Here is a 27,993-nt window from a genome sequence, read left to right as displayed (position 1 = left end):
GTCCATTTGTCGACAGACTTAAGCTTCTTAATGCTTCTTTTAATTCATTTACATTCAAAGACAAAATCTGTTCTCGGTTCATGTTTAATGTGGTATTAAAAAAAATTTAGTAAGTATAATTTAAATATGATATTATCTGCGCGACTAACCAAAATCATGCGATTTTGAACAATTTCCTTGTTATAAATTACGATTGACAACTTATTTAAATATTTTCCCGAATAAACATTAAGAGAACAAATGATTTGAAAGTTACTTTTTAGTTGCGGAAATTCTATCGTTTTATCGTATTCTTATAAGATTTTGTATATTTTTCATAACAAACTTTTTGCTTTTGTATTTTTGTATACTTATTCCAATTAGACATAGTATTCATTCTTTTATTTCAAACAAACATTGTTATAATCGTTTTTTTTTTAGATTGTTGTCTCTATTCCTCTAATTGTACATGCAACTACATACCTTCCTTCCGCAAATTTTGAAATGTATTTAATCTATACTTAAGTGTACTATGCTGTTCCTGTTTATGTTCTCCGATTTCGCTGTTTGCTTATTCTCGTCTTTCGTTCTGCCGCCACCTTCTGCTGTGTAGTTTATAGATGATTGTTTTTGTTCTAGCGCAGTCACCCCGCTTTTTGATGTTATTTAGCAAATTCACTCGCACTACTTTATGTTTCGTGCTATTCAATTGTTATTGCCACTAGCGCGTCTACTCTACGCTTTAATTATTTTGTTCATTACGCAAATTCACTTGCACATATGTTTTCACTTGTTGCCACTAGCGCATCTACTCTGTGCTAGGGTTTCAGTTACCATAGTAATCACTAGCGCATCTACACTGCGCTTTTTGGATCATAGGTTTTCTTATCACCAACACATCTACTCTGCGTTGCTATTAAAACTCACGTCACTGGCGCGTCTTCTCTGCGCCACTCTAGTTGTTGCAACTGCTCACTCTATTTTTAGCGCATCTACACTGCGCTTATAGGAGTTATACCTTACTTATTCCAACTAACACGTCTACTCTGTGTTGTCGCTCGAGTGTACAGAACTTATTCACTCGCACACCTTGTTCAACTGTCTTTGAACGTTTGAACGTTGCTAGCGCTTCTCTTTACACTGCTATCACTTCCGAATAATAAGGGTTGATGCATCTACACTGGGCTGTTTGAATATTATAACGGCACTTTGAGATGACGCTGCAAATATGTACATATGTATGTCAAGTTTGTACAGTTTTCGCACACACGTATTGATTATTTTTTCTCAGAATTTAGCTGCTACCACTTTGAGACAGCTTTAAAATTACGCTTGCAACGCGATATAAAAACTTCTATGCAATCTTTAATTTTGCGTTGTAGCCAATAAGTATATGTATGCACTCAGCTAGTTTAAATTCACACGCGCACAATATAAAATTTTCTGCGCAATTTTTCTCTTATTGAGAACAGGAACGTCGCACTTCTGACACCACTTGTAGGAAGTAATAATCACACAACTCCAGTTTAATGTTTATTTACTAATTTTATTTGAGTATATATTTAGTAATGACTATAATTAAATTTTGTGTATAAAACTTAGAAATATTTTAGAGAACTGCCTGTCTTGGCTGTCCTTCGTGCATTCGTCGAGTTGGGGTTATGTGTGACGTATGTAGGGTTGCATTTAAGTGTACTGCCACATTGCAAGGTAGACTCAAGGTAGCATTCCTACATATATATTATTTTTTTTTCTTCGTTGAATTTCATTATATCTTCTAATAGCAGTCTTGAAGTTCAGTTAATTGCTGATATTATTTTTAGTTTAACCAAATCACCTGGGGTTGATTACACAATCCCTCAAATTTTGTTGTGATTGTTTTTGCCTTTTTTTACTATCGCTAAACCTAACAGGGTTGGAATTTGTCTTGGCGTGCTTATTTATCTCTGTGTTCAACCCCAAATTGTTCAAGAAAGTTTTCCTTTTTCTTGAGTGTCTGTCTTCGTGTATGGAGGAGGAAGACGCACCGGAACGAGTTGCTGGTGGGTTGGGGTTATTCAACGCAAATAAGAGAGTGACGAGGAGCGTGAGCAGAGCACTGCAGAACCAGGTCGTCGGATCCATCTTAACGCAGATCGACACGGGCGTACCCCATTCCGTAGACTTCTTACCCACGGACTTTTTCAACAGGTGTACTTCGCGGGTTTTCGGTTCCGTTAGGGAGGAAAACATCCGTCCGCCCAGGGTTAGAGTTTCCGACAGTTTTTATTTTAGTGAAGGAGATAGCAGCCTGAATTTTTCGAGGAAAATCGACCAACTGTTTGAAATGTCTGACACGGAGGAGTCTGGTGCAACTGGCGGTGCAACTGCAGGTGGAGCTGTAGGGGCAGCTGGAGGGGCAATTCCTAACCGGATTGGGCCAGCAGCGAACGCGGGTGTTGCGGGGTCAGAACCTCGGGGTAGCGGAGCCAGCACGACAGCTGCCAACATCGAACAACTTAACCACATGATGCAAATGATGGCACAACAGAATTAGCTCATGTCGCAATACATGAACGAGGTCCGCCACCTTCGAGACAACGTTTCGAACCTCAGCACACGCGTCGTTGACGTGGAGACATCGGCACAGGCGCTAGGGCACCGGTCTGAGCGGGCATCTACTCCTGAGCCTAGAAATGGTAGGAATGAATCAGCCAACCAGCGTGTCAATTTAGATGCAGCGGGGGGGGGGGGGGGGGGGGGGTTTCGGATAGCAATAGGAATGTCCAGGACCCACCGAGATGGAAGAAGTTGGACCTGGATAAGTGGAATGTTAAATTTGACGGTACAAGTAAGGGGATAACGGTGGAGAGCTTCCTTTTTAGAATTGAGAAGTTGCGGCAACAGCACAACATATCGCACTTCCAGCTCTTCACCGATTTCCATTGTCTCGTAACGGGCTCTGCCTTGAATTGGTACTGGCAAGTTCTAGAAGATCATGCCGATGAACCCGACTTTGGGTATTTAGAGCTGAAAACAGAACTTCTAGCCCACTTCAAGACAGCAGAGTTCGATTACGAGATAATTCGGGAAATTATGGAGCGTAAACAACAGCCACAGGAAGGGTTCGACGACTTCTACGGTGAGGTCCATAACCTGACTCCGCCTGCGGAAAAAGATACAGGAGAAGGAATTAGTAGGAATAATCCGAGGAAACCTGAAACCCTACCTTGCGAACTTAAAACTTCGCATCTAAAATTGAAACGCTGGCTGAGCTTAAGGCGGAATGTAGGAGGGCGGAACGGCTAATTAAAGAAAACCGTAGCAGAGCTAAACCGGTCAACGAACTCGAATATCCCGAAGCGACACCTGGGGATGAGGGGATTAACCGGAAACCCGTAGACGCGATCGCCAATCATGTGAAATCGAAGGCAGCATTCCAACAACAAACACAGTCAATGCCCGGAAGTGCGTCTCAAATAAAGCCTTTTTGTAACCCCAAGCCCGCCACCAATTCCTTTTCTGCGTCCCCCTTCCATCTCATGTTATGTTTTTCGTGTGGTATGCCTGTCGACTTTTTTGTTAAAAATCCGTCCGAGTTGAAGAAAGAGAATCATTGTAAGTTGTCCTTCCACAACATGGTATGTTTTTCGTGTGGCGTGATATGTCTTTTTGTGTATTCAAAGCGGGTAAGGGAAACTCCCAGCTGGCGGAGATTGCCGGGAGCTCTCGCCAGGGCACAGACTGCCCGGAGACCAACCCAGCTACCAAATTTTAAAAAAGGTTGATAGTAGTTTGTCTAACGAAAATGCGGGTTTATCGAAAGTCGAGCCAAAAAGTCTACATCAAAGAAAGTTGAATTATGAGGCCGCTAGACACCGAATTTTTTGTGAGGAAATGTTAGCAAGGAAAACAAGCAGGAATTACAATAAAATAAAGAAAATGAGAGAAAAAAGAAAGATCATGAAAAGAATTTTTAATAAAATAGTTTCAACAATTGTCACGTTGAAGGGCGACAACCGTTTCTTCGCTCAAACGAAGATCGGTGATAGGGATGTCTTAGCCTTGCTGGATTCAGGTGCTGGCGCGAGTTGCCTAGGGAAAAATTATGAAAAGGTGATAGAAGGCAGAGAGGGTAGCATTATCCCATTAAATAATCACAATATACGTACAGCGAATGGCGGCGAAACGCCGGTGGTTGGTGCTATCCCTCTGTCTGTCTTTTGGGATGGAGTGTATAAGGACCTTGAGTTTCTTATCGTGCCAGGCCTCCAGCAAGAGGTTTATTTAGGGGTAGACTTTTGGCAGGCTTTCGACCTGGATGTTGTTAGTCGAGGAAAGATGGTGCGTTCAACCCACACTGCCGTTGCGGAGTTGGTACCCGCTGAGGGCGATTTGTTGTTTGATGCCGTGCAACATGTCCTCACGAAAGAGCAAAGTATTGCCTTAGAGGGGGTCAAGGCGCAGTTCCCATCCTTTGCTGTATTAGGGTTGGGAAAAACCAACGTGGAGGAACACGTGATCGAGGTCTCGGATGAGAATCTCCCCGTGAAACATAGGCACTATCCGATATCACCAGCCATACAAAAACTTGTTTTTGCTGAGCTAGACCGCATGCCGGGTCTAGGGGTGATTGAGAAGAGTAATAGCAGTTGGAGCTCTCCCGTATCGCTGGTGATAAAGGGTGAAAAGAAGCGTCTCTGTCTCGATGCGAGGAAGGTGAATGAGCGAACTATTAAGGACGCTTATCCCCTTCCGAGCATTGATGGGATTCTCAGCCGACTCCAAAATACCAGGTTCATTTCGGCCATCGACCTGGAAGATGCCTTTTGGCAAATACCATTGGAGAAGAGAGAGAATACTGCATTTACAGTACCAGGGCGTCCCCTCTACCAGTACACAGTCATGCCGTTTGGACTGTGTAATGCAGCACAAAGAATGTGTAGACTAATGGACAAGGTTATACCCGCTTCTTTACGTGATTGTGTTTTTGTGTATTTAGACGATTTGTTAGTTAGTTCTGTGGATTTTTCGTCTCATTTATGTTTGTTGGAAAAGGTCGCTAAGTGTTTACGTGAAGCCAACCTTACCATAAATATCGAGAAAAGCAAGTTTTGTTTCAGGGAAGTTAGGTACCTAGGTTATGTAGTGGGCGATGGATGCATTCGAACCGATGCGAACAAGGTTGCGGCGGTGAGGGATTTCCCCGAACCAAAAACGCCAAAACAGCTCCGACGGTTCCTAGGGATGTCTGGCTGGTACCGCCGTTTTATCCAAGACTACGCAACCATTGCAGCGCCGCTGCACGACTGCCTCACAAAAGAAAAAATCGAAAGGTTTATGATGACAGAAGAAGCAAGAAAATCGTTTGAGCGACTAAAAGAGAGCTTGATTTCCGCTCCCGTACTGGTACACCCTGACTTCGACAGACGCTTTTACATCCAGTGCGATGCTTCGACGGACGGAGTGGGCGGGGTACTCTTTCAGTTAGACGACGAGAACAACGAACGACCCATAGCTTACATTTCCGCCAAACTAAACAAAGCACAGCGTAATTACAGTATCACCGAGCTTGAGTGCTACGCTGCGGTGATAAGTGTGAAAAGATTTAGGCCATACGTCGAAGGTTTACCCTTCACCATCATAACCGACCACGCGAGTCTTAAATGGTTAATGAACCAAAACGACCTGTCAGGAAGACTCGCGCGGTGGAGTTTAAAACTTCAGGCGTACGACTTTCAAGTCGAGCACACAAAAGGATCACTCAATGTCGTACCCGATACGCTGTCGCGAGCTCACATGGAGGAAATGCAGCTATCAGACAGACTAATGGAAATTGACTTGGACTCGGACTACTTTAAAACTGGAGAGTATAACGAACTTAGAAAAACCGTGACAGAAAACCAGGACAAACTTCCAGAACTATGCGTGTCGGACGGTTACGTATATAAACGGACTCAGTTTTACCGGGGGGACGATCTTCAGCAGGACCAAGCCTGGAAACTCTGGGTACCGTCGGAGTTGCGCGCAGGGTTGGTGGAATCCTCCCATAGCTCACCTTCGGTCGTACACGGGGGCATCCACAAAACCTTGGCCCGAATACGCGAAAAGTACTATTGGCCTGGTATGGTAACCGATGTACAAACCTTCCTAAAAGAGTGTGAAGTATGCAAGGGAAATAAAACACAGAACGTTTTTCACAAACCGCCCATGGGAAAGCAGCACGTAACCGAAAGACCTTTCCAACGCTTGTATATTGACTTTATGGGTCCATACCCACGTACTAGTGATGGTAATGTCTATGTGTTTGTTTGTCTTGACCATTTTTCCAAGTTTGTCTTTTTAAAACCAATGCGTAAAGCCACGTCTGTAGATGTTTGTAAATTTTTGGAAAAAGAGGTGTTTCACATCTTTGGGGTTCCGGAGTACATCCACTCCGATAACGGAAAACAATTTGTCTCCGACATGTTTAGCAAATTTTTAGAAAAGTATGGAGCGAAACATATTCGAACCGCTTTTTATTCCCCTCAAGGAAATGCAGCGGAGAGAGTCAATCGCTCGGTGCTCCAGATAGTGCGATCTCAAAAAAAATTGGGATAGGTGTATCAGCGATGCGGCTTTTGCCCTTCGCAGTGCGATACACTCTTCCATTAACTGCTCCCCATACTATGCCATGTTTGGCATGCCCATGATGCAACATGGGGCATCATACGAAATATGCCAATTGGGTGCAGTTAAAGATGTAGATTTACAGATAGATGCTAAAGCAGATAAGCTACAAAGTATTAGGGACTCTATACTGAAGGAACTCAAACTAGCACATGAGCGAAGTAAAAAGTTTTATAATACTCGTAGCAAAGATGTGAAATTCCAAACCGGACAAGTGGTATACCGCCGAAATTTCAAGCAGAGTTCGAGGATTGAAAACTACAACGCTAAACTTGCTCCAAAGCAAGTTAAGTGTGTAGTCCTGAAAGCTATTGGAAATTCAATGTACGAACTCGGCGATACCAGTGGCAAGAGAATCGGCGTATACCACGCTAAAGACATTTTTGTTGCTTAAATCTATGTTGCATGTGGTTTGTGTAGAAGTGTTGCATGTTTTATGTTGTAAAGTCTTGACGGTACATAAACATGTTGACAATCAGTTATACCCTTTATTTTTACCCCTGTAATTATATTTGTATATATATTTTTTTTGTATTTTTTATTAATCATTTAATTATTTTTTTGTAATTTTTTATTCATTTATTTGCCTATCTATTGACTAATTTATTTACGTATTTGGTTATTGACGCCCTTTTTATTAACCTGCAAAACTGTGATATAGATATAGATTCTCACCTGTGATTTAGGTTTAGATACTTACCTGTGATATAGCTTTAAGTTTAACCTGCATGCTATCCTAGTTCTTTAGATAGTGAACTGTGATATAGATTTTAGTAGACATCAGACAAAATAATTCTGATTATTGCCCATAAAATAAATAAGCGTTAGCTTAACGAAATATTGAATTGGTAAGGGGATAGTCCGGCCTTGGGTCGTGGGTCGAAGCCACACGTTGGGCACACCGGACCAAGGTAGTACAGACTGCGCTTTGAACCCTTCTACGGACACGCTCCATGTTGCATGCAACATCGGCGGCATCCGAGCCTGTAGCGGCAGCCTGTCGGCCAATGCAACATTGCAAAAGTCCGAACACCGCTGTATCTGTGTGTTAACAGCAACGGAGTTACCCTTATGTGTGTTAGTAACGTGATTTGGATGTATGAATATGTATCTGTTAGTGTGGGTGAAATTAGTATCGTGAAAGTTTATGTCTGTTGTTTCCCGCCAAAATAGGATTGTATGTATTGGTGTCTTTCGTTCTTGAGTGAAAGTGGTGAGAAAGAAATGCTTCCGATCCATGGGGTACGATTGCCAAACGATGACAGGGAATGTCCCAAATGTAAAGTACATTCAAGTTAGTGCGGAAGCTACTAAAGTCGTGGTAAATGCAAAGTTAGTCTTTTGTGATAAAAAAAATAAGTTTCGGTTTACGGTTGTTGCTAACCGCGTTATTGGCCCGTTAAGCACCGGTACATAGAAAAAAAAAACTCGGTGTCCTGGATCCTATTCAGGTGAGTCAGTGAAATCCCCATCCCCAGTCCCTGGTGCGTGTGGACTATTCCTGAACATAAATAAAATTGTTAAAAATGTAAATTAAATTAAATAAAATTAAATACCTAAAATTCATAAAATTGAATAAATAAATATAAGTAAATACAAAGATAATGTGAATGAAGTAATAAAGTTAAATAAAATGAAATAAAATAAAAGTAATTAAAATAAAATAACATACATAAATACATAAAGTCCAACATTTGAGTAAAATCTAATACCTAGATAACATTAAATATACAGATAAAATTACGTAAAATAAATAAAATCAAATGAATAAATAAAATGACATAAATAGGTATAATAGGAATAATTAAATAAAAGCAAATAAATAAATAAAATAACACAACTCGATGAAAGCCAATAAATATAATAAGTCCACATGTACCCTAATGTCTGGTTTCGTTGTCAGCATGACCCTAGTCCCTAAAGTTCTTTCTCTTGCCTATTCAGATTGCGGCACAAAGGTTTAAACTTGCCACACCAGCCACCATCATTAGTGCCACGACACGCACGTACACACACAGACACCAAAGATAAGCAAATAAGCGGGGTAGCATCTGAAGTCCAGCAGGAGGGGAAACATAGAGCCGGTGCCGGACTCCACGCGGAAGGGTATAAAGGAGGGGCATTTTGGCGCTCCTGTCCCGGCACCGCAGCATTTTTTTGAAGCTTCGCCTGCAGAGAGAACAACGAAGGGGATGAGCAAGTCCCGAGCTACCGCATTTGAGATTAATTTTGATTTGGTCATTTAAATTTGAGACAGCGACCGCATGCCCGAATAACGTCAAAGCAAAATATCTCCTCTTCCATTGCCGGTAGTTGATTGGGAAACTTCCAACATAAAGTCTCTTAGGTATATGATACATATGTATGTGCTCTTAAATTTTCAGCTACCCTCCCCCTCCGACGCAGGCGCCTTCGTTGCTGGTTAGATCGGTGAGTGCTAATATTTAAGGTGTCACATTTCTGAGACAATACACTATGTATACATTTGCATATATATATGTATGTATAAACCCATCTACCTTACAATAGGGAAGACTTTGTTTTTGAATTCGCACAAGCTACAGAGGCGGTGCGATAATTCCTATTTTCACTACTTTTACAAAATTTTCCTTTCGATTTTTTTATTTACCGCGGGCCGAACTTCTAAACACTCATAAAATCCCATAACAACTTGGGTTTAAATCGTTATTACGTTATCCTCTTTTTTCTTTAAAATTAATCATTTTTTTGTATTTGTTTATTCACAAGCATATAAATAGATACATACATGCATATATGTATTTATTATTCATTAGCATTTGAAGTCAAGGTTAGGTATTAGTAATAAGTTAGATTAATAGATATTTCTTTTTTTTGAATTCCAATTAATTTTAGACTGGATTTAGTTTCCATGAATTTGTAGTTCAACTAAATCAATTATATAATAAACTAATTGTAAAATTTCCAGCTGAAATCGGATAGTTTTCTTGTACATCATTTGGTCTTACATTGAATGGGTTGAAGTCTAAATAATATGTCAGGATATTTAGGCATAAATTTGGTGTGGGTGTTGCAATGGTGTATTAGAGGAGACGTAGATGTGAGGCTACCGTGACAGACTAGACAGATTAGGGACATGGGACATTGACGGACGGACACATGTCAGGCTAAGGGGGCGCTGCTAAAGTTTCGGAGTCAGTGCAACGCCCAAGGCTGCGTCGAGGTTTTACGCAGAAGGGGAGGGATGACTCCACCTGACACCGACAGGCCTTTGCTTCCAGCCTTTCTCTTTATCCCCACGTTTCTCTCCTAGGCATGAACTCAAATTTGTTTATATAACTGTAGGTAAGGCTGGTGAGCAAAAAACTCACCCCACCCGACGAGCTAGCAGGGGCCTGCCACCATGCCACATGCGCATAAAATTTGTCCTACTAAATTTCAATACGCATTATACTCAGATGTAACTGAAATATGTGTCTTTGTTTCACCCTCTACACTAATTCTATATATTCTATGTGTGTCCACAATTCATCGCAACTGATTCAGCTATACTTTATACCCAGTGTTTAAAAAACTGCAGTCGGAATAGTAAAAGTCACCAAAACTTCGATTTTCATAGACTTTACTGTTCGTCGACTTATTAATACGAACAGTTGCTTGTGCTTGCGCTTTTGAGAAAACCAACAGTCTCAGTTCTAGCACAAGCCAAAAACGAAAAGCGAAAGAAATGAAATGCCGTAAACAGCCGCACCTTCGTATATCTTCAAGAAATATATGGCACTAGACATATTTCTTGCGGAAACCGGTGTTGCCGTATGCAATTTTGATGGAAAAATAGTAGTAAAGTAGCGTACTAAATTTGTTGTAAACTGCGTACTACCTCCAGAAAATTTACCACAAGGAATTTTCTTGAGCATTTCTTCCCTGCAAAAATGGCAAGTACTCCATGCATGCATGTATGGAGTACTCGCTATGGACGAACCGAGTGCTCCAAAATTAACCACAATTCATACAAAAAATATGGTCCAATTAACATTGCGATGTCCTAGGACTGGACCATATACTCCACCTCCGCATAACATCAAAGTAATCCATGGAGTACCCACAGCCCAATAAACATCGTGTAGTGATTACAATCGTTAAAAACGAGCAATGATCGGCTTACAGTATGTTCGTGTAGAAACATGAGTTGGTCCATTGCTGCATTACAGTGGAGTATAATGGTAAGTACTCCAGTGGACCACATGATCCAACGATTTTTGCAGGGTTGAGTGTTTTTTATATGGAATTTTTACTTGTAATCTGCGTACCGCTCTTAACAGTCGCAAAAAGCAGCAGTCGTGAAATATGAAAAACAACGCTTTTTGCAAACTGCAGGCGACTCATATATGTAATACTCCTATATTGCTACAAAAGGCTAGGTACATTCCCAAACATCAGAGTGCCGATATATTGCTGTTTAAACGTTTTTGTTTTTGTATTCAATAATCGAATGTACCTACATTTAAATTTTTTCTTGTCACACTTATGCTGCTACAATCACAAAAATTTTATAGGCTGTCTTGTTTTGATTTCGAATTCAAAACACATTGCTAGCATTTTCTATTAGGAATATAGGAGTATTATATATGTTGTATAAGTATATTTTTATACATGTATATTTGAATTTTTTTCATTTCAAAAATATGAATTCTTCTTGTTTTTATACTCAGTTGAGCAGAGCTCACAGAGTATATTAAGTTTGATTGGATAACGGTTGGTTGTACATATATAAAGGAATCGAGATAGATATAGACTTCCATATATCAAAATAATCAGGATCGAAAAAAAATTTGATTGAGCCATGTCCGTCCGTCCGTCCGTCCGTCCGTTAACACGATAACTTGAGTAACTTTTGAGGTAACTTGATGAAATTTAGTACGTAGGTTCCTGAGCACTCATCTCAGATCGCTATTTAAAATGAACGATATCGGACTATAACCACGCCCACTTTTTCGATATCGAAAATTTCGTAAAACCGAAAAAGTGCGATAATTCATTACCAAAGACAGATAAAGCGACGAAACTTGGTAGATGAGTTGAATTTATGACGCAGAATAGAAAATTAGTAAAATTTTGGACAATGGGCGTGGCACCGCCCACTTTTAAAAGAAGATAATTTATAATTTTTGCAAGCTGTAATTTGTCAGTCGTTAAAGATATCATGATGAAATTTGGTAGGGACGTTACTCCTATTACTATATGTACGCCTAATAAAAATTAGCAAAATCGGAGAAGGACCACGCGCACTTTTAAAAAAAAATTTTTTTTAAAGTCAAATTTTAACAAAAAATTTAATATCTTTACAGTATATAAGTAAATTATATCAACATTCAACTCCAGTAATGACATGGTGCAACAAAATACAAAAATAAAAGAAAATTTCAAAATGGGCGTGGCTCCGCCCTTTTTCATTTAATTTGTCTAGGATACTTTCAACGCCATAAGTCGAACAAAAATTAACCAATCCTTTTGAAATTTGGTAGGGGCATAGATTTTATGATGTTAACTGTTTTCTGTGAAAACGGGCTAAATCGGTTGATGCCACGCCCAGTTTTTATACACAGTCGTCCGTCTGTCCTTCCGCATGGCCGTTAACACGATAACTTGAGTAAATTTTGAGGTAACTTGATGAAATTTGGTACGTAGGTTCCTGAGCACTCATCTCAGATCACTATTTGAAATGAACAATATCGGACTATAACCACGCCCACTTTTTCGATATCGAAAATTTCGTAAAACCGAAAAAGTGCGATAATTCATTACCAAAGACAGATAAAGGGACGAAACTTGGTAGATGAGTTGAATTTATGACGCAGAATAGAAAATTAGTAAAATTTTGGACAATGGGCGTGGCACCGCCCACTTTTAAAAGAAGATAATTTAAAAAAAAATTTTTTTAAAGTAAAATTTTAACAAAAAATTTAATATCTTTACAGTATATAAGTAAATTATGTCAACATTCAACTCCAGTAATGACATGGTGCAACAAAATACAAAAATAAAAGAAAATTTCAAAATGGGCGTGGCTCCGCCCTTTTTCATTTAATTTGTCTAGGATACTTTTAACGCCATAAGTCGAACAAAAATTAACCAATCCTTTTGAAATTTGGTAGGGGCATAGATTTTATGATGTTAACTGTTTTCTGTGAAAACGGGCGAAATCGGTTTATGCCACGCCCAGGTTTTATACACAGTCGTTCGTCTGTCCTTCCGCATGGCCGTTAACACGATAAGTTGAGCAAAAATCGACATATCTTTAATGAACTTAGTTCACTTTATTTTGGTATGAAAAATGAACGAAATCCGACAATGACCACGCCCACTTTTTCCATATCGAAAATTACGAAAAATGAAAAAAATGCCATAATTCTATACCAAATACGAAAAAAGGGATGAAACATGGTGAGGTAATTGGATTGGTTTATTGACACGAAATATAACTTTAGAAAAAACTTTATAAAATAGTTGTGACACCTACCATATTAAGTAGAAGAAAATGAAAAATTTCCGCAGGGCGAAATAAAAAACCCTTAAAATCTTGGCAGGTATTACATATATAAATAAATTAGCGGTATCCAACAGATGATGTTCTGTGTCACCCTGGTCCACATTTTGGTCGCGATCTGGAAAACGCCTTCACATATACAACTACCACCACTCCCTTTTAAAACTCTCATTAATACCTTTAATTTGATACCCATATCGTACAAACACATTCTAGAGTCACCCTGGTCCACCTTTATGGCGATATTTTGAAACGGCGTCCACCTATAGAACTAAGGCCCACTCCCTTTTAAAATACTCATTAACACCTTTCTTTTGATACCCGTATTGTACAAACAAATTCTAGGGTCACCCCTGGTCCACCTTTATGGCGATATCTCGAAACGGCGTCCACCTATGGAACTAAGGATTACTCCCTTTTAAAATACTCATTAACACCTTTCATTTGATACCCATATCGTACAAACGCATTCTAGAGTCAACCCTGATCCACCTTTATGGCTATATCCCTAAATGGCGTCCACCTATAGAACTATGGCCCACTCCCTCATAAAATACTCTTTAACACCTTTCATTTGATACCCATATCGTACAAACGCATTCTAGAGTCAACCTGATCCACCTTTATGGCTATATCCCTAAATGGCGTCCACCTATAGAACTATGGCCCACTCCCTCATAAAATAATCTTTAATGCCTTTCATTTGATACACATGTCATATAAACACATTCCAGGGTTTCCCTCGGTTCATTTTCCTACATGGTTATTTTCCCTTATGTTGTCACCATAGCTCTCAACTGAGTATGTAATGTTCGGTTACACCCGAACTTAACCTTCCTTACTTGTTTTCTTTACTATTTATGTAAATAATGTACTTTGTATGGCTGCAGCCCATGCTTAAATAATAAATACATCAAGCCTTGTATTGTATTTGTTGGCCTTTTCATTGTTTAATCGACTAAACTGAGATTTTATAACAATTAGTATGCACAAGTTGGGTAAAGGGGATAGTGACCCGTTGAACCCCTTTAATACTGTAACGAATTTGCTGCAAATCTTCTTATTTGCAATCCTCTGCTAAGTTCGAATCACTAAACTGTTGAATAAATAACTCCAATTTGTAATAATGCAAAATGGCCTTTATTAAAGTACTTCACAATAACACTCAAACTGGGCAACGAATAGGTTGCTTAATAACCACACTGATTGATAGCTCAATGAAACTCTACTATTCAAAATAATACTGCTATTGCTCGCTAGATATCGTCTTAATCGCAACTGCTTGACAACTCAAATGAAACTGAATTACTTCTTACTCGCCTGTGCCGCTTTTATAGTTTACGCTACATACATCTAGGCTCTTCTATTTCCAGAACTTACCAACTATTTCGAGTGTTTATAGTTCTCATATAGTTTCTACTTGTTTACAATTTTCTACTTTTCAGCGTCTCTCAGATGTATGTGAGTTTGTAGTTTACAGTCTCTCGCACACACACAGGCGTATAAGTAAATGCATCTGTGTGTGACATCTCTTTCGGGTGCCTTATATATGTGTATACATGATTTGATTATTGACGTAAATACTGCTTGGCATGGCCTTAGCATCTCCTTAGTGATGGTATAGCTTAGTGATGCTAATATCCGTGACACTGCCCTCCACCTAAGTCTGATCGTCCCGATCAGACAAATCTCCCGATCTAACTGCCGCTAGCATCTCCAAATGTACCACTCTTCTAATCCGTGGTTTCCCAGTGGTTTGTATGCGGTAGATGGTATCACTGATCTTCTTCACAACTTTGTACGGGCCTTCCCAACTGTACCGAAATTTGGCTGGAACACCTTTCCGCCGGTGAGGGTTGTTTAACAGTACCAAATCCCCCGCCAAGAAATCTTCCGAATTAAAGTTCTTGTCATGCCAGTGTTTCATCTTACTACTCATTACCCTGGGCCGTTCCTTCACACTCTGTTGTTTGGTCAATGAACCACTTCGTAGAGCTTGCGCTGGACGGATTTGCTTTGCATAATCGGTATCGTTCCCACATTTCCCAACAGTAGTGCGCTCCGGCTTGAAACTACCCTCGCATTCTTTCTCGGAAATTCGTTGCTTCGTTTTCCTGCGTCTTTTAGGTTTTGTCAATGCCAGTGTTTCTCTCGCAGGTACTTTTGATTTTGATTTATTTGGCCCATTCGATCTATCAACTTTTGCCTTTGACTTTCGTGGTCTTTGTCGAGTCTTTTCCACCAGTACCCGATTACTGCTGAACCCTTTTTCCAAACTAAAGTTAAGTGGTATGTCCTGGCTCTTATAGCGCATAATTTTTCTCCGCATATCGATCCTGAGGTCATGGTCAATCAAGAAGTCCACTCCCAATATTACTTCATCAACGATCTCCGCCACAACGAATTTGTGTAGAACCATGACTTTCCCAATTAATACCTCACATACCACTTCGCCTTGGACTTGATTATATTCGCCTGTGACCGTACGCAACCTTCCTCCAGGTAATGACTTTACTCTCCTGTAGACCAAATCAGATCGAATCAAGGAATGAGATGCCCCCGTATCTACAGTCAGTACACGCTCTTTACCATCCACATTCCCTCTGACGGTAAGACTGCTTGATTTCCTTCCAATTTGCGACACAGATATCACAGGACATTCAATAGCCGGGGCAAGTTTTCGTTCTTTACATTCCTTGCTCATTTCTGCCAGCTTTGCGTTTACGGCTCGCTTTGTTTCGGCGTCCCGTATGCCATTTATAAAGCTCTGAATTTTTACCCTTTCAGTGTATTACACGGGTGCGTCCGCATTCGCTAAATGTGCTAGCCTTTCAATATCCGACGCAAACTCTTGCAATGTTTCACCAGGCCTCTGGAAGCGGTTCAGCAACTCCATTTAGTATATCTGTCTCCTATGCTCAGTTCCGTATCGTCTCTCTAGAGCGCCCATCAATGCTTCATAACAGTTCCGTTCGCCCTCTGGAATGGTTTGTAAAATCTCAGCTGCAGGCCCTTTCAACGCCATGAATAATGCGGCAACTTTATCTTCTATATTCCAGTTGTTCGCTGCTGCGGTCTTCTCAAACTGTAGCTTAAAGACCTGGAAAGGAACAGAACCGTCAAAGGATGGTGTTTTTACCTTCAGAGTAGACGTTGAAGTGATTGGACGGTTCAATTGTAACTCCTGAATCCGATCTTTCAAAGCATCCATCTCGGCCTCCACTTTATCTTGTCGTTCACTAACAGCCTCCAGCTGTGATGAGAATTTTGTTTCCTGTGCCTCCAACTTTGTTGAGATACGCTCTTCTTGAGCTTCGAGCTGTAACGTTATGCGTGCCTCTTGCTGTTTTAATTGTTCTGCAATTTGTGACGCCATGTGTGTTTTCTGTTCTTCCAATTGTGTTTCCATCTTGGATGTTATTTCTGACGACATCTCTGACATTTGCGACGACATTGATGCTACTGTCGATGTTTGTGCAGATATTGCAGCCAATATCATGCTCAAGTCTGTGCTGGTAACCGTCTGCGATGTTCCGTTTTTCTCCTCCAATTTTGTTGTCTCATTGCCGTCAAGATGAAAGACATACTCTTCCACGTCAATTCCTTCTGCTTCCATTGCCTCTCTTAGCCGTGCCTGAAGTTCGTGTTTAACGCCGCTTGTATTCAATGCACGGCTCTCCAACTCCTTCTTTAGTTGCTGGATCTTCAATTCACTGAACTTTGCCATGTTGCCTTGTTGTCCTCTGGAATTTATTCAACAATTCCTCTTCTGACACCAATTGTAACGAATTTGCTGCAAATCTTCTTATTTGCAATCCTCTGCTAAGTTCGAATCACTAAACTGTTGAATAAATAACTCCAATTTGTAATAATGCAAAATGGCCTTTATTAAAGTACTTCACAATAACACTCAAACTGGGCAACGAATAGCTTGCTTAATAACCACACTGATTGATAGCTCAATGAAACTCTACGATTCAAAATAATACTGCTATTGCTCGCTAGATATCGTCTTAATCGCAACTGCTTGACAACTCAAATGAAACTGAATTACTTCTTACTCGCCTGTGCCGCTTTTATAGTTTACGCTGCATACATCTAGGCTCTTCTATTTCCAGAACTTACCAACTATTTCGAGTGTTTATAGTTCTCATATAGTTTCTACTTGTTTACAATTTTCTACTTTTCAGCGTCTCTCAGATGTATGTGAGTTTGTAGTTTACAGTCTCTCGCACACACACAGACGTATAAGTAAATGCATCTGTGTGTGACATCTCTTTCGGGTGCCTTATATATGTGTATACATGATTTGATTATTGACGTAAATACTGCTTGGCATGACCTTAGCATCGCCTTAGCGATGGTATAGCTTAGTGATGCTAATATCCGTGACACTGCCCTCCACCTAAGTCTGATCGTCCCGATCAGACAAATCTCCCGATCTAACTGCCGCTAGCATCACCAAATGTACCACTCTTCTAATCCGTGGTTTCCCAGTGGTTTGTATGCGGTAGATGGTATCACTGATCTTCTTCACAACTTTGTACGGGCCTTCCCAACTGTACCGAAATTTGGCTGGAACACCTTTCCGCCGGTGAGGGTTGTTTAACAGTACCAAATCCCTCGCCAAGAAACCTTCCGAATTAAAGTTCTTGTCATGCCAGTGTTTCATCTTACTACTCATTACCCTGGGCCGTTCCTTCACACTCTGTTGTTTGGTCAATGAACCACTTCGTAGAGCTTGCGCTGGACGGATTTGCTTTGCATAATCGGTATCGTTCCCACATTTCCCAACAGTAGTGCGCTCCGGCTTGAAACTACCCTCGCATTCTTTTTCGGAAATTCGTTGCTTCGTTTTCCTGCGTCTTTTAGGTTTTGTCAATGCCAGTGTTTCTCTCGCAGGTACTTTTGATTTTGATTTATTTGGCCCATTCGATCTATCAACTTTTGCCTTTGACTTTCGTGGTCTTTGTCGAGTCTTTTCCACCAGTACCCGATTACTGCTGAACCCTTTTTCCAAACTAAAGTTAAGTGGTATGTCCTGGCTCTTATAGCGCATAATTTTTCTCCGCATATCGATCCTGACGTCATGGTCAACCAAGAAGTCCACTCCCAACATTACTTCATCAACGATCTCCGCCACAACGAATTTGTGTAGAGCCATGACTTTCCCAATTAATACCTCACATACCACTTCGCCTTGGACTTGATTATATTCGCCTGTGACCGTACGCAACCTTCCTCCAGGTAATGACTTTACTCTCCTGTAGACCAAATCAGATCGAATCAAGGAATGAGATGCCCCCGTATCTACAGTCAGTACACGCTCTTTACCATCCACATTCCCTCTGACGGTAAGACTGCTTGATTTCCTTCCAATTTGCGACACAGATATCACAGGACATTCAATAGCCGGGGCAAGTTTTCGTTCTTTACATTCGATACGCTCTTGCTCATTTCTGCCAGCTTTGCGTTTACGGCCACCCACATTGTTGGAACTATTAAAATCAAGATCGCAATGACGTGCAATGTGACCTGGGTTGCCGCACTTGAAACATTTAATAACTCCGGCATTCTTCTGTTGAGATCCCTTCAGTGCTTCCAAAATTGTTTCTACCCACTCTGGCCTTTCTACTTCCACACGGCGTGCTTTGAAAACTGGCTTACACAGAAGCGACGCTGTTTCCTGAACCAGAGCTTGTGACAACGTTTCTGCGAATGTTGGCTTTGGGTTTGCGTATGTAGCTCGTTTTGTTTCGGCGTCCCGTATGCCATTTATAAAGCTCTGAATTTTTACCCTTTGTTCACTGCTGCGGTCTTCTCAAACTGTAGCTTAAAGACCTGGAAAGGAACAGAACCGTCAAAGGATAGTGTTTTTACCTTCAGAGTAGACGTTGAAGTGATTGGACGGTTCAATTGTAACTCCTGAATCCGATCTTTCAAAGCATCCATCTCGGCCTCCACTTTATCTTGTCGTTCACTAACAGCCTCCAGCTGCGATGAGAATTTTGTTTCCTGTGCCTCCAACTTTGTTGAGATACGCTTTTCTTGAGCTTCGAGCTGTAACGTTATGCGTGCCTCTTGTTGTTTTAATTGTTCTGCAATTTGTGACGCCATGTGTGTTTTCTGTTCTTCCAATTGTGTTTCCATCTTGGATGTTATTTCTGACGACATCTCTGACATTTGCGACGACATTGATGCTACTATCGATGTTTGTGCAGATATTGCAGCCAATATCATGTTCAAGTCTGTGCTGGTAACCGTCTGCGATGTTCCGTTTTTCTCCTCCAATTTTGTTGTCTCATCGCCATCAAGATGAAAGACATACTCTTCCACGTCAATTCCTTCTGTTTCCATTGCCTCTCTTAGCCGTGCCTGAAGTTCGTGTTTAACGCCGCTTGTATTCAATGCACGGCTCTCCAACTCCTTTAGTTGCTGGATCTTCAATTCACTGAACTTTGCCATGTTGCCTTGTTGTCCTCTGGAATTTATTCAAAAATTCCTCTTCTGACACCAATTGTAACGAATTTGCTGCAAATCCTCTTATTTGCAATCCTCTGCTAAGTTCGAATCACTAAACTGTTGAATAAATAACTCCAATTTGTAATAATGCAAAATGGCCTTTATTAAAGTACTTCACTCAACCTGGGCAACGAATAGCTTGCTTAATAACCACACTGATTGATAGCTCAATGAAATTCTACTGTTCAAAATAATACTGCTATTGCTCGCTAGATATCGTCTTAATCGCAACTGCTTGACAACTCAAATGAAACTGAATTACTTCTTACTCGCCTGTGCCGCTTTTATAGTTTACGCTGCATACATCTAGGCTCTTCTATTTCCAGAACTTACCAACTATTTTGAGTGTTTATAGTTCTCATATAGTTTCTACTTGTTTACAATTTTCTAATTTTCAGCGTCTCTCAGATGTATGTGAGTTTGTAGTTTACAGTCTCTCGCACACACACAGGCGTATAAGTAAATGCATCTGTGTGTGACATCTCTTTCGGCTGCCTTATATATGTGTATACATGATTTGATTATTGACGTAAATACTGCTTGGTATAGCTTAGTGATGCTAATATCCGTGACAATACTTTTTTTACACACGCTACTACAATTCACTAACACTAACAAAGCCCGCGCATGCGCAGAACATACATTTGCACAGTTTCAGCAAATAATGATTGACAAAAAATTTGCACATTAGAAAAAAAAATTTGCACACAGATAGGAAGGTATTGATATAGAAGTGTTATATATATGATTACGTACGACGCTGTAGCGCCTCGTCTTAGTAAACAAAAATCATAACAAAACGCAAAATATCAGTCGCTTGCAGTTTGCAAAACGCGTTAATTTTCATATTTCACGGCTGCTGCTTTTTGCGACTGTTAAAATCAACACTATTGATTTTACAGCGACTTTGGGCACTGAGGAAAGCCGCAGTAATATCAATAATTAAATATACGAAGGGGCGACTGTTTACGGCATTTCATTTCTTTCGCTTTTCGTTTTTTGCTTGTCCTAGAACTGAGACTGTTGTTTTTCTCAAAAGCGCAAGCACAAGCAAACTCAAATAACATAACAGCTCACACAGTTTTTTAAACACTGGTTATATCCTATGGCCATCAGAGGGTTGTGTCTCCGCTTTTCGGTACACCCTGTGCTGTAGCTGTAGTTATTTAACCACTGCCGCTAGATGGGTCTCCTAAGCATTATCTAGGCGAGGATAAGCGTTTTTTTACGCCCAAACGTAAACGTATACGCGTGTGAAAAAAACACGGTTAATATTTATTTCTAAAATCTAGTTTATATATTGTAACGAATTTACCGCAATTCCCCTTATTTGCAATCTTCTGCTAACGTTCATATCGCTAAACTGTTGAATAAATAACTCCAATATTGAATAATGGAAAAATGGCCTTTATTAAAGTACTTCAAAATAACACTTATACTTTGCAACTAGCTGGCTTAATAACCAAACTGACTGATGAAACTAAACTATTGCCGGACAGATAGCGTGCTTAACTGAAAACTGCCCATAGCGCATCTACCACTGATGCTTTTATACTCTGTGATTTCCTCGTGGCATCTTCTAGGCGCTTCCAGAATTTTACTTAGTTAGTTATAAATTTCTCAGCTACAACTACAGATGTATAATTTTTATAGCTTCTCTCATACCCCATGCGGTTGTATGTGTGAGCGACACTTCCACAATCAGAATTGCATACCTTTAGGAGCATTTCAGATAAGATATCTGCATGTGCTTGTGCGTTGCTTCACAGCTGCGTATACATACATATGTATGTGTAGACATAATGATTGATGCGTTTATGTAGATACAAGTGACTGTCTGCTTTATTGTTGTTGTGACTTCATTTACTTAGCATCAGACTAGTGATGTGAGTTTCACTTAGTGTCACTCATGATCGTCACAATATTAAATGTGAGCAGCCAGTTAAGCGAGCATTTTAAAATATGGAAATAATGCAATGTACCAGTCGTCTACAAAAATGTTTGAAAAACACTATTGAGCAAATGATTTAAGTAATCGAACAGCGATTTAACAGGTGATCAAGGCTGTTTACTATTGTGAACGTTTTTATCAAACATTCGCCACTTGAATGAATTCATAATGATCAAAAGCGAACTGCATCGGAAGTAAAACTGTCAAATCAGAAAAAGTACCAATTAGCTGATAAACTTCTACCACCTGTATGGTTCCGCCATGATGAAACTGTTTAGGTCAGCGATGGGCAAAACGGCTCGTACGGGCACGCTTTGCACATTTAAGTGCTTGGAGAGGGACGATCAAGTGCAAGTATGTGGGGAAGACAATAATATACAAACACACATAAGATTAATAAAAGCCGTGTTTTTTCACACGCGTATACGTTTACGTTTGCGCGTAAAAAAACGCTTATCCTCGCTTAGATAATGCTTAGGAAACCCATCTAGCGGCAGTGGTTAAATAACTACAGCTACAGCACAGGGTGTACCGAAGAGCGGAGACACAACCCTCTGATGGCCATAGCGTATAACATATAGCTGAATCAGGTGCGATGAATTGTGGACACACATAGAATACATAGAATTAGTGTAGAAACAAAGACACATATTTCAGTTAAATCTGAGTATAATGCGTATTGAAATTTAGTAGGACAAATTTTATGCGCAGCAATTTCAGAGGTGTTTTTAAAGTTTGTCGCTTAGCAGTCCATATAAAGTTTAAGCGTAAAAGTATATAGAAGTAAAAAAAACACAGCTAAAGAGAGAGTATTTGGCCTTATACATCAGTGCCAGAGCTGCCATCGCTGTTATTATGTTCAAATTATTAAGCGTTTTAGGATAAACTAGCCTTTACCGGCGGCTTCGCTCGCACTAAAGGCCACAAATTGTGATTCACAACTCGAACTGAATTTTCAGTTGTAATTTTAAAAGTTCCTTTATGATTCAAATCATAAACAAAGCAAGTTTTCAAATTAGAAAAATGGTCGCCGTAAATTAAACACTCATGCAACACATGCTCCAACATTTTTTGCAGTGTGGATTTACGATATATGTATGTGAGCTGAAGAAATTTAAAAATTCCTCTATAATTTGAAATTTAAAAATGAAAGCAGTTATGTTTATAATAAAACTGGTAAAATTAGTCGTTTTGTATGCGATTGGTACCTTTTTTTATTTGTAAACTGATACATGTTTTCTAGGCTCACGGCAACATTGCCAACAAGTCTGAAAAGTCTTTCGTTTTCCCACGATTGTATACGAAACGTGCATTAGTACGTTTTTCTACTACTACTTCCTCTAATGCTACTACTTTAAAAATACTTTTTTAAATACTTTTATGTATATATTGCAAAATGAATCGGCTTGCATATAATTAAATGTATGTGAAGGCGAAATGAATGTCAATAATGCGCTGCTTAACATAAAGTCGACTTCAGTCTATTCCGTTTTTCGTATTTCTTGCCAAAAAATTTAAGTTTTTGTTTTCGTAATTGCAACACAGTTTGGGAATTGGTTTTCGAGGTTGAGAGAGAATATTTTCATTTCAGTTTTTTAGTGTTTCCGCAACCTTCTTGCGCATAGTGTACAAGTACAAGGTTGTTGACTTCTTTCTGATAGGCACTCGCTTCAGTGAGCATAACGGAAAAATCTGGGTTGCCAATGTTGTTTCGGTTGAAAACGGTCAATTAGGGTTCTGTGCAGAGATGTAAAATATTGAAACAGGGTTTATGTAGTCACAAAAGTGTTGCTTCTGTTCCACAGCATTTTAATTTTATATCATAGCGAAAAGTGTTCAGTTCAGAGTTGTTGATTTTCATTAAAAGTTTAATTTATTACGGAGCGTTACTCCTTTAAGCGTAAAAAGCATATTTGTGTAACACAAGAATCTGGAGGTCAATTCCTTAACTATGAAAAACTGAGAAATGTACACTTATTGAAAACTCATTTGCACACACAATTTACACTTTGTTGTGTTTTTATGCACAAAATTTTGAAACTCAAAACAAAATTTTCATTTGTCAGAAAAAATAAAGAAAAAACGGCCTAATATCAAAAAACCCTATCGAAATACAAACTGGCTTGTTTGTTTTTAATGAACTACGTTGTATTTTTCTGGTATTTCGTAAGTTTTTTTTAAATATAGTTCACACACTTACACCAGTACTGAAACCTTATTGGCTCCCTCGACAAAAAATATAAGAGAAAATACAAGAAAAATACATAGAAAATAAAGTAGTGTCATATAGGAGTTTGATTTGTTTGCACTTACAGCACCATTTTATTTGCAGGAGACTTTCACAGCTACAAAAATTAAGGCGGATTTGCACAGACGCTTTGGTTGTGTTGCATTCATTAATTCATCTGTTGGGCGAAGTATCGAAAAATTTACATAAATGCTTTGGTTGCGTGCCTACGCTTTGACAACGCCATACGAAAAACAATGAAACGCCGTACGTTACTTTGCTTTGAAGCGACCAAAGCGTTTATATAATTTTGCCCTTATGCATTTGTGTAACCAGCTTTAGAAGTGAAATTTTTCCATGTTACACGTGTGGCGCTTTATATTTTGACTCTAATTTAAATAAATTTTGCTTTCCGTATGTTTTCGCATTGTTGCAGGCTACAAATCTTCTAGTATTCTTATTTCCGCGGAAATATATGCAACTATTTCATCTGTAAATACTACAAAGTTTCATTAAACTATCAAATGCAACTCAGCTTGAAGTACTCTTACGTACCAAAAATGCAACTCAAGACCTGAGATTTGCATCAGGTGAGCGAGGCTGTTTGTAGTTTTGACGTTTATCGCTTAGTTGACACACTTGCCATCATCCGGTGGCAAAATCCTGAGCCAGATAAATAATTTTGCATGTAAATGCAACAACAACGATTTGAGCCAGATAAATCCAGATAGAAGTCTGGTTCAATTTGTGAGCCAGATAATTTGTTAATTATTTATTTTTAGTTTGGCAACGCTGTCTTTAATAAACCTACTTTTTCATAGCCTTTCGGCGTATGAGTTAAATGAAAAACAGCGGCGGCATCTGCCTATCACATTACACGTGTGCGAAAATTTCACGACATCTGCTTCTCAAGTCTCTCAATGATCCAGAGCATTCCCGTGAGAATTGAGCGTGAGCCGGAGCTGTAAAACTCACTGGAAGACGGCAACTATGTTCTTGCGGTTAATATCGCTTGAGACGAAGCGTACGATATTTCCAATGTATTTTTTTACTCCCCTAACACCCCAAAATACACAAACGTCTCACCAAGTACTCGCTGGCACTGGAACTGATTTAGGAGCCGAAAATAGGCCAATCCCTGGTTTAGCTCGTTGAAGCGTTTTTTTTTTTTGCAAAAAAAAAAAACAACTATAGTTTTAGTTTGAGTGAAAATCACAGAGTATTGAATAATTCTCCAAGCAATATGATGCTTATAAGCTGTTTATATTTAAAAGATCTGTGGGTACTCATAGCAACCATGCTTATGATTATAACTTTTCTTTTCTTTTACAGAATGGCACAGCAATCGCAACAACAACAATTTGCGTAAGTGTTTTTAAATCAATAAGAACAAAAAAACTTTTACTTTAATAATTGTTTGAGAAAAATTTAAACCGCTCGAAATCAGGTAGGACAAGGCGACAGCTGTTTCGAGTATACCTTGTAAGTCTCTTCAAAGCATTTTCTCCCGGGAGTGGTATTTGAACCCGCGCTTCTGTGATGATCCGACTGTTTACAAACGCATCCGACCATACCACATCTTGCCGTTATACAGCTTTTTCCCGTTTGTCTTCTGCTTAATTATTTAGGAAGTATAAACAAATTTGTAGAGATTTACAAGATATAATCGAAACAGCTGCCGCCTTGTCAGTCCTGATGTCGAGTGGTTTCAATTTTTCTCAAACAATTAATAAACAAATTATGAAACAAAGTAAAACAATAAATAAATGAAACTAAAAAATAAAACAAAATTATAAAAAAATTTCAAAAAAATTCCTGGAGTGAAACTAGCGTGATTAATTTTGCTTTCGTGGATCAGTTAGAAAACCACCTTCCTTATTTCCTAGCTGTAACTTATCCTTTATTAAGGCTTCAAAAAAATCGACTCACTGGGTGTGTGAATATGTATGTAAGATTATTTTATTGTGGCATTTTGTTGAAGGATCCTTACTTGGTATCTGTCAAAATATCAAGATTAATTAAGTTGATGTACTAAAAAGTTTATATATTTAACAATTATTTCTTCAAACTGGCTCTAGGTCAATAAATTAAACAAGTTGTTGTTGTTTTTGTTCCAATATATTTCGATCTCCAACGGAGATCGTCATCGGGGACTACAATAATAAATAAATAAACACTTTATTTTACACAATTTATCACAGGCAAATTTATATATATGTATGTATAAACATATTAGCATTACTGCAAACATACATACATGAGTTCAGATGTTAGGTGGGCAGCGTCTGTTCGAGATGCTGTTGTTGAACTGATTTTCGCGAGTCAAGTAAGTGGCGGTAGATGTGTGCACACATTTCAGAGTCTTTCTTGTAGTTCAATCTTTTGTTCTCGTCCGTGTCTATTATGTGGAGCATCTCCAAAGTAAAGCGTTTGTTGTAATGCTGTTCTTGCTGTAGTATGCTCACAGCGTCAAAGTCTGGTTTATGTCCGCTCTCCGCATTGACCTAGAGCCAGTTTGAAGAAATAATTGTTAAATTTAAAGGCCGCCAAAAATCAAAATTTGTTTATTTATTTATATTAGAAACAAACTCAATTAGATACCAATCATCCCTTCTTATTAAATAATTTTAAAATAAGCGGAACATAAGCTTTTAAGAAACTTGACTTAATCAACACTGATTTCCCTCCATGATTTTTTAGAAGCTGTTTAAATTAAGATATTTAGTAAGCCTCAAGTGGAGACAGTGTATACAATAATATCAAACAATTTTCTAACTTTTATCAATTTATTTTGAAGCGCACCTGCTTTTTTTCATACAATTTTATAAAATTTACTTGCATAATACATATCGTTAGCTTAATGTGAAAATGTGCGAAGTCACTTTTTACGAATTTTACAGAAGACGAAAAAAACTGAATAATTTTTGAAATAACCTTTTTTTTCAAAACTGTGAGTGAGGATACCTTAATTGCAATGCTTTTGAGTGTAGAAGCTTTGAAAAAGATAAATAAAAATCATGTATGCTAACCCAGCAGCTATTTTATGAATTAGCACAATTTCCTCACTCAAAACAAATTTTTTCTCCTGACTTAGCACTTTTTACTCAATATGTTTTCCCATCACTCCTCTCCTTTAATGATTGAGATATGACACTAAAACTATATATATTTCACAAAAAATACTATTTATTTGTCAAACTATCTCTAACTATTAGCGGCCACCGTGGTGTGATGGTAGCGTGCTCCGCCTACCACACCGAATGCCCTGGGTTCACACCCCGGGCAAAGCAACATCAAAATTTTAGAAATAAGGTCGCCCCTCGGCAGTGTTTGGCATGCACTCCGAGTTTATTTCTGACATGAAAAGCTCTCAGTGAAAGCTCATCTGCCTCGCAGATGCCGTTCGGAGTCGGCATAAAACAAGTAGGTCCCGTCCCACCAATTTGTAGGAAACATTAAAAAAAAAGGATGACGACGTAAATTGGAAGAGAAGCTCGGCTCAAAATCTCTTCGGAGGTTATCGCACCTATATTTATTTATTTTATTTCTAACGGTTCTGATCTGGACTCTTTTGCCGGATGGTGCGCAGACAATAACTTATTTTTAAATTCAAACAAATGCTGTGTTGTGTCTTATTCCATAAAGACAACTGCCACATACTTTATCTACAAACTAAATGCTAAATCTCTTAATCGTTGTCAAGAGAGTAAAGACTTGGGTGTAATTTTTGACTCAAAACTCTCTTTTTCTTGTAATTGTAATTGTAATTGTGAATTACTACTCCCAAAGTAGTCTAAATAAAGAACGTTTTGTTATACTGAATATTTGGGTTATTCATTTGACAGTTCAGAGATTCGAACGTTTACAGAAGCTGCAAAATAATTATCAGGAATTTCCCAAAATTCGTTACAATATGTACATATATGACCAAAACCAAAATTTAGTTTAAATTTTATAAAAATGGTTCAAAACGCTGCGGAACATGTTTTGATTTTGAAATTTTAACAGTAGTTATTGGAAACATTTTATCAAAAACAAAAATATGAAGGTAGGCGCAATTTATAGATGTTTATTACTTTCTTAACAGCAACGTTCCTAATCTTGATGGATTGTAAGTAATTGTTCACCTGGATTAGACAA

The 27,993-nt window shown here is 39.0% G+C and overlaps 1 protein-coding gene across 3 annotated transcripts in view; it reads left to right on the top strand.

Moving 5' to 3' along the window:
- The window catches only part of LOC137246994 (mitochondrial glutamate carrier 1-like), an 84,870-nt gene that overhangs the window by 22,178 nt on the left and 34,699 nt on the right, over positions 1-27,993 (top strand). For 2 of the 3 annotated variants that reach the window (XR_010951755.1, XM_067778062.1), the window contains exon 2: positions 25,186-25,218. The exons of the other annotated variant lie outside the window; for it this stretch is intronic. Coding sequence is in view for 1 of the 2 variants with exons in the window: in XM_067778062.1 (XP_067634163.1) it covers positions 25,187-25,218 (32 nt within the window). In the remaining variant the exon portion in view is untranslated. The remainder of the gene's footprint in view (positions 1-25,185; positions 25,219-27,993) is intronic. 3 annotated transcript variants of the gene reach the window in all.

Source organism: Eurosta solidaginis, chromosome 1, assembly GCF_040869045.1.
Source record: "Eurosta solidaginis isolate ZX-2024a chromosome 1, ASM4086904v1, whole genome shotgun sequence".
In the NCBI taxonomy this organism is placed as follows: Eukaryota; Metazoa; Arthropoda; class Insecta; order Diptera; family Tephritidae; genus Eurosta; species Eurosta solidaginis.
Note: the sequence above shows the minus strand (reverse complement) of the source record. Positions and strands in the feature narration are given on the sequence as shown.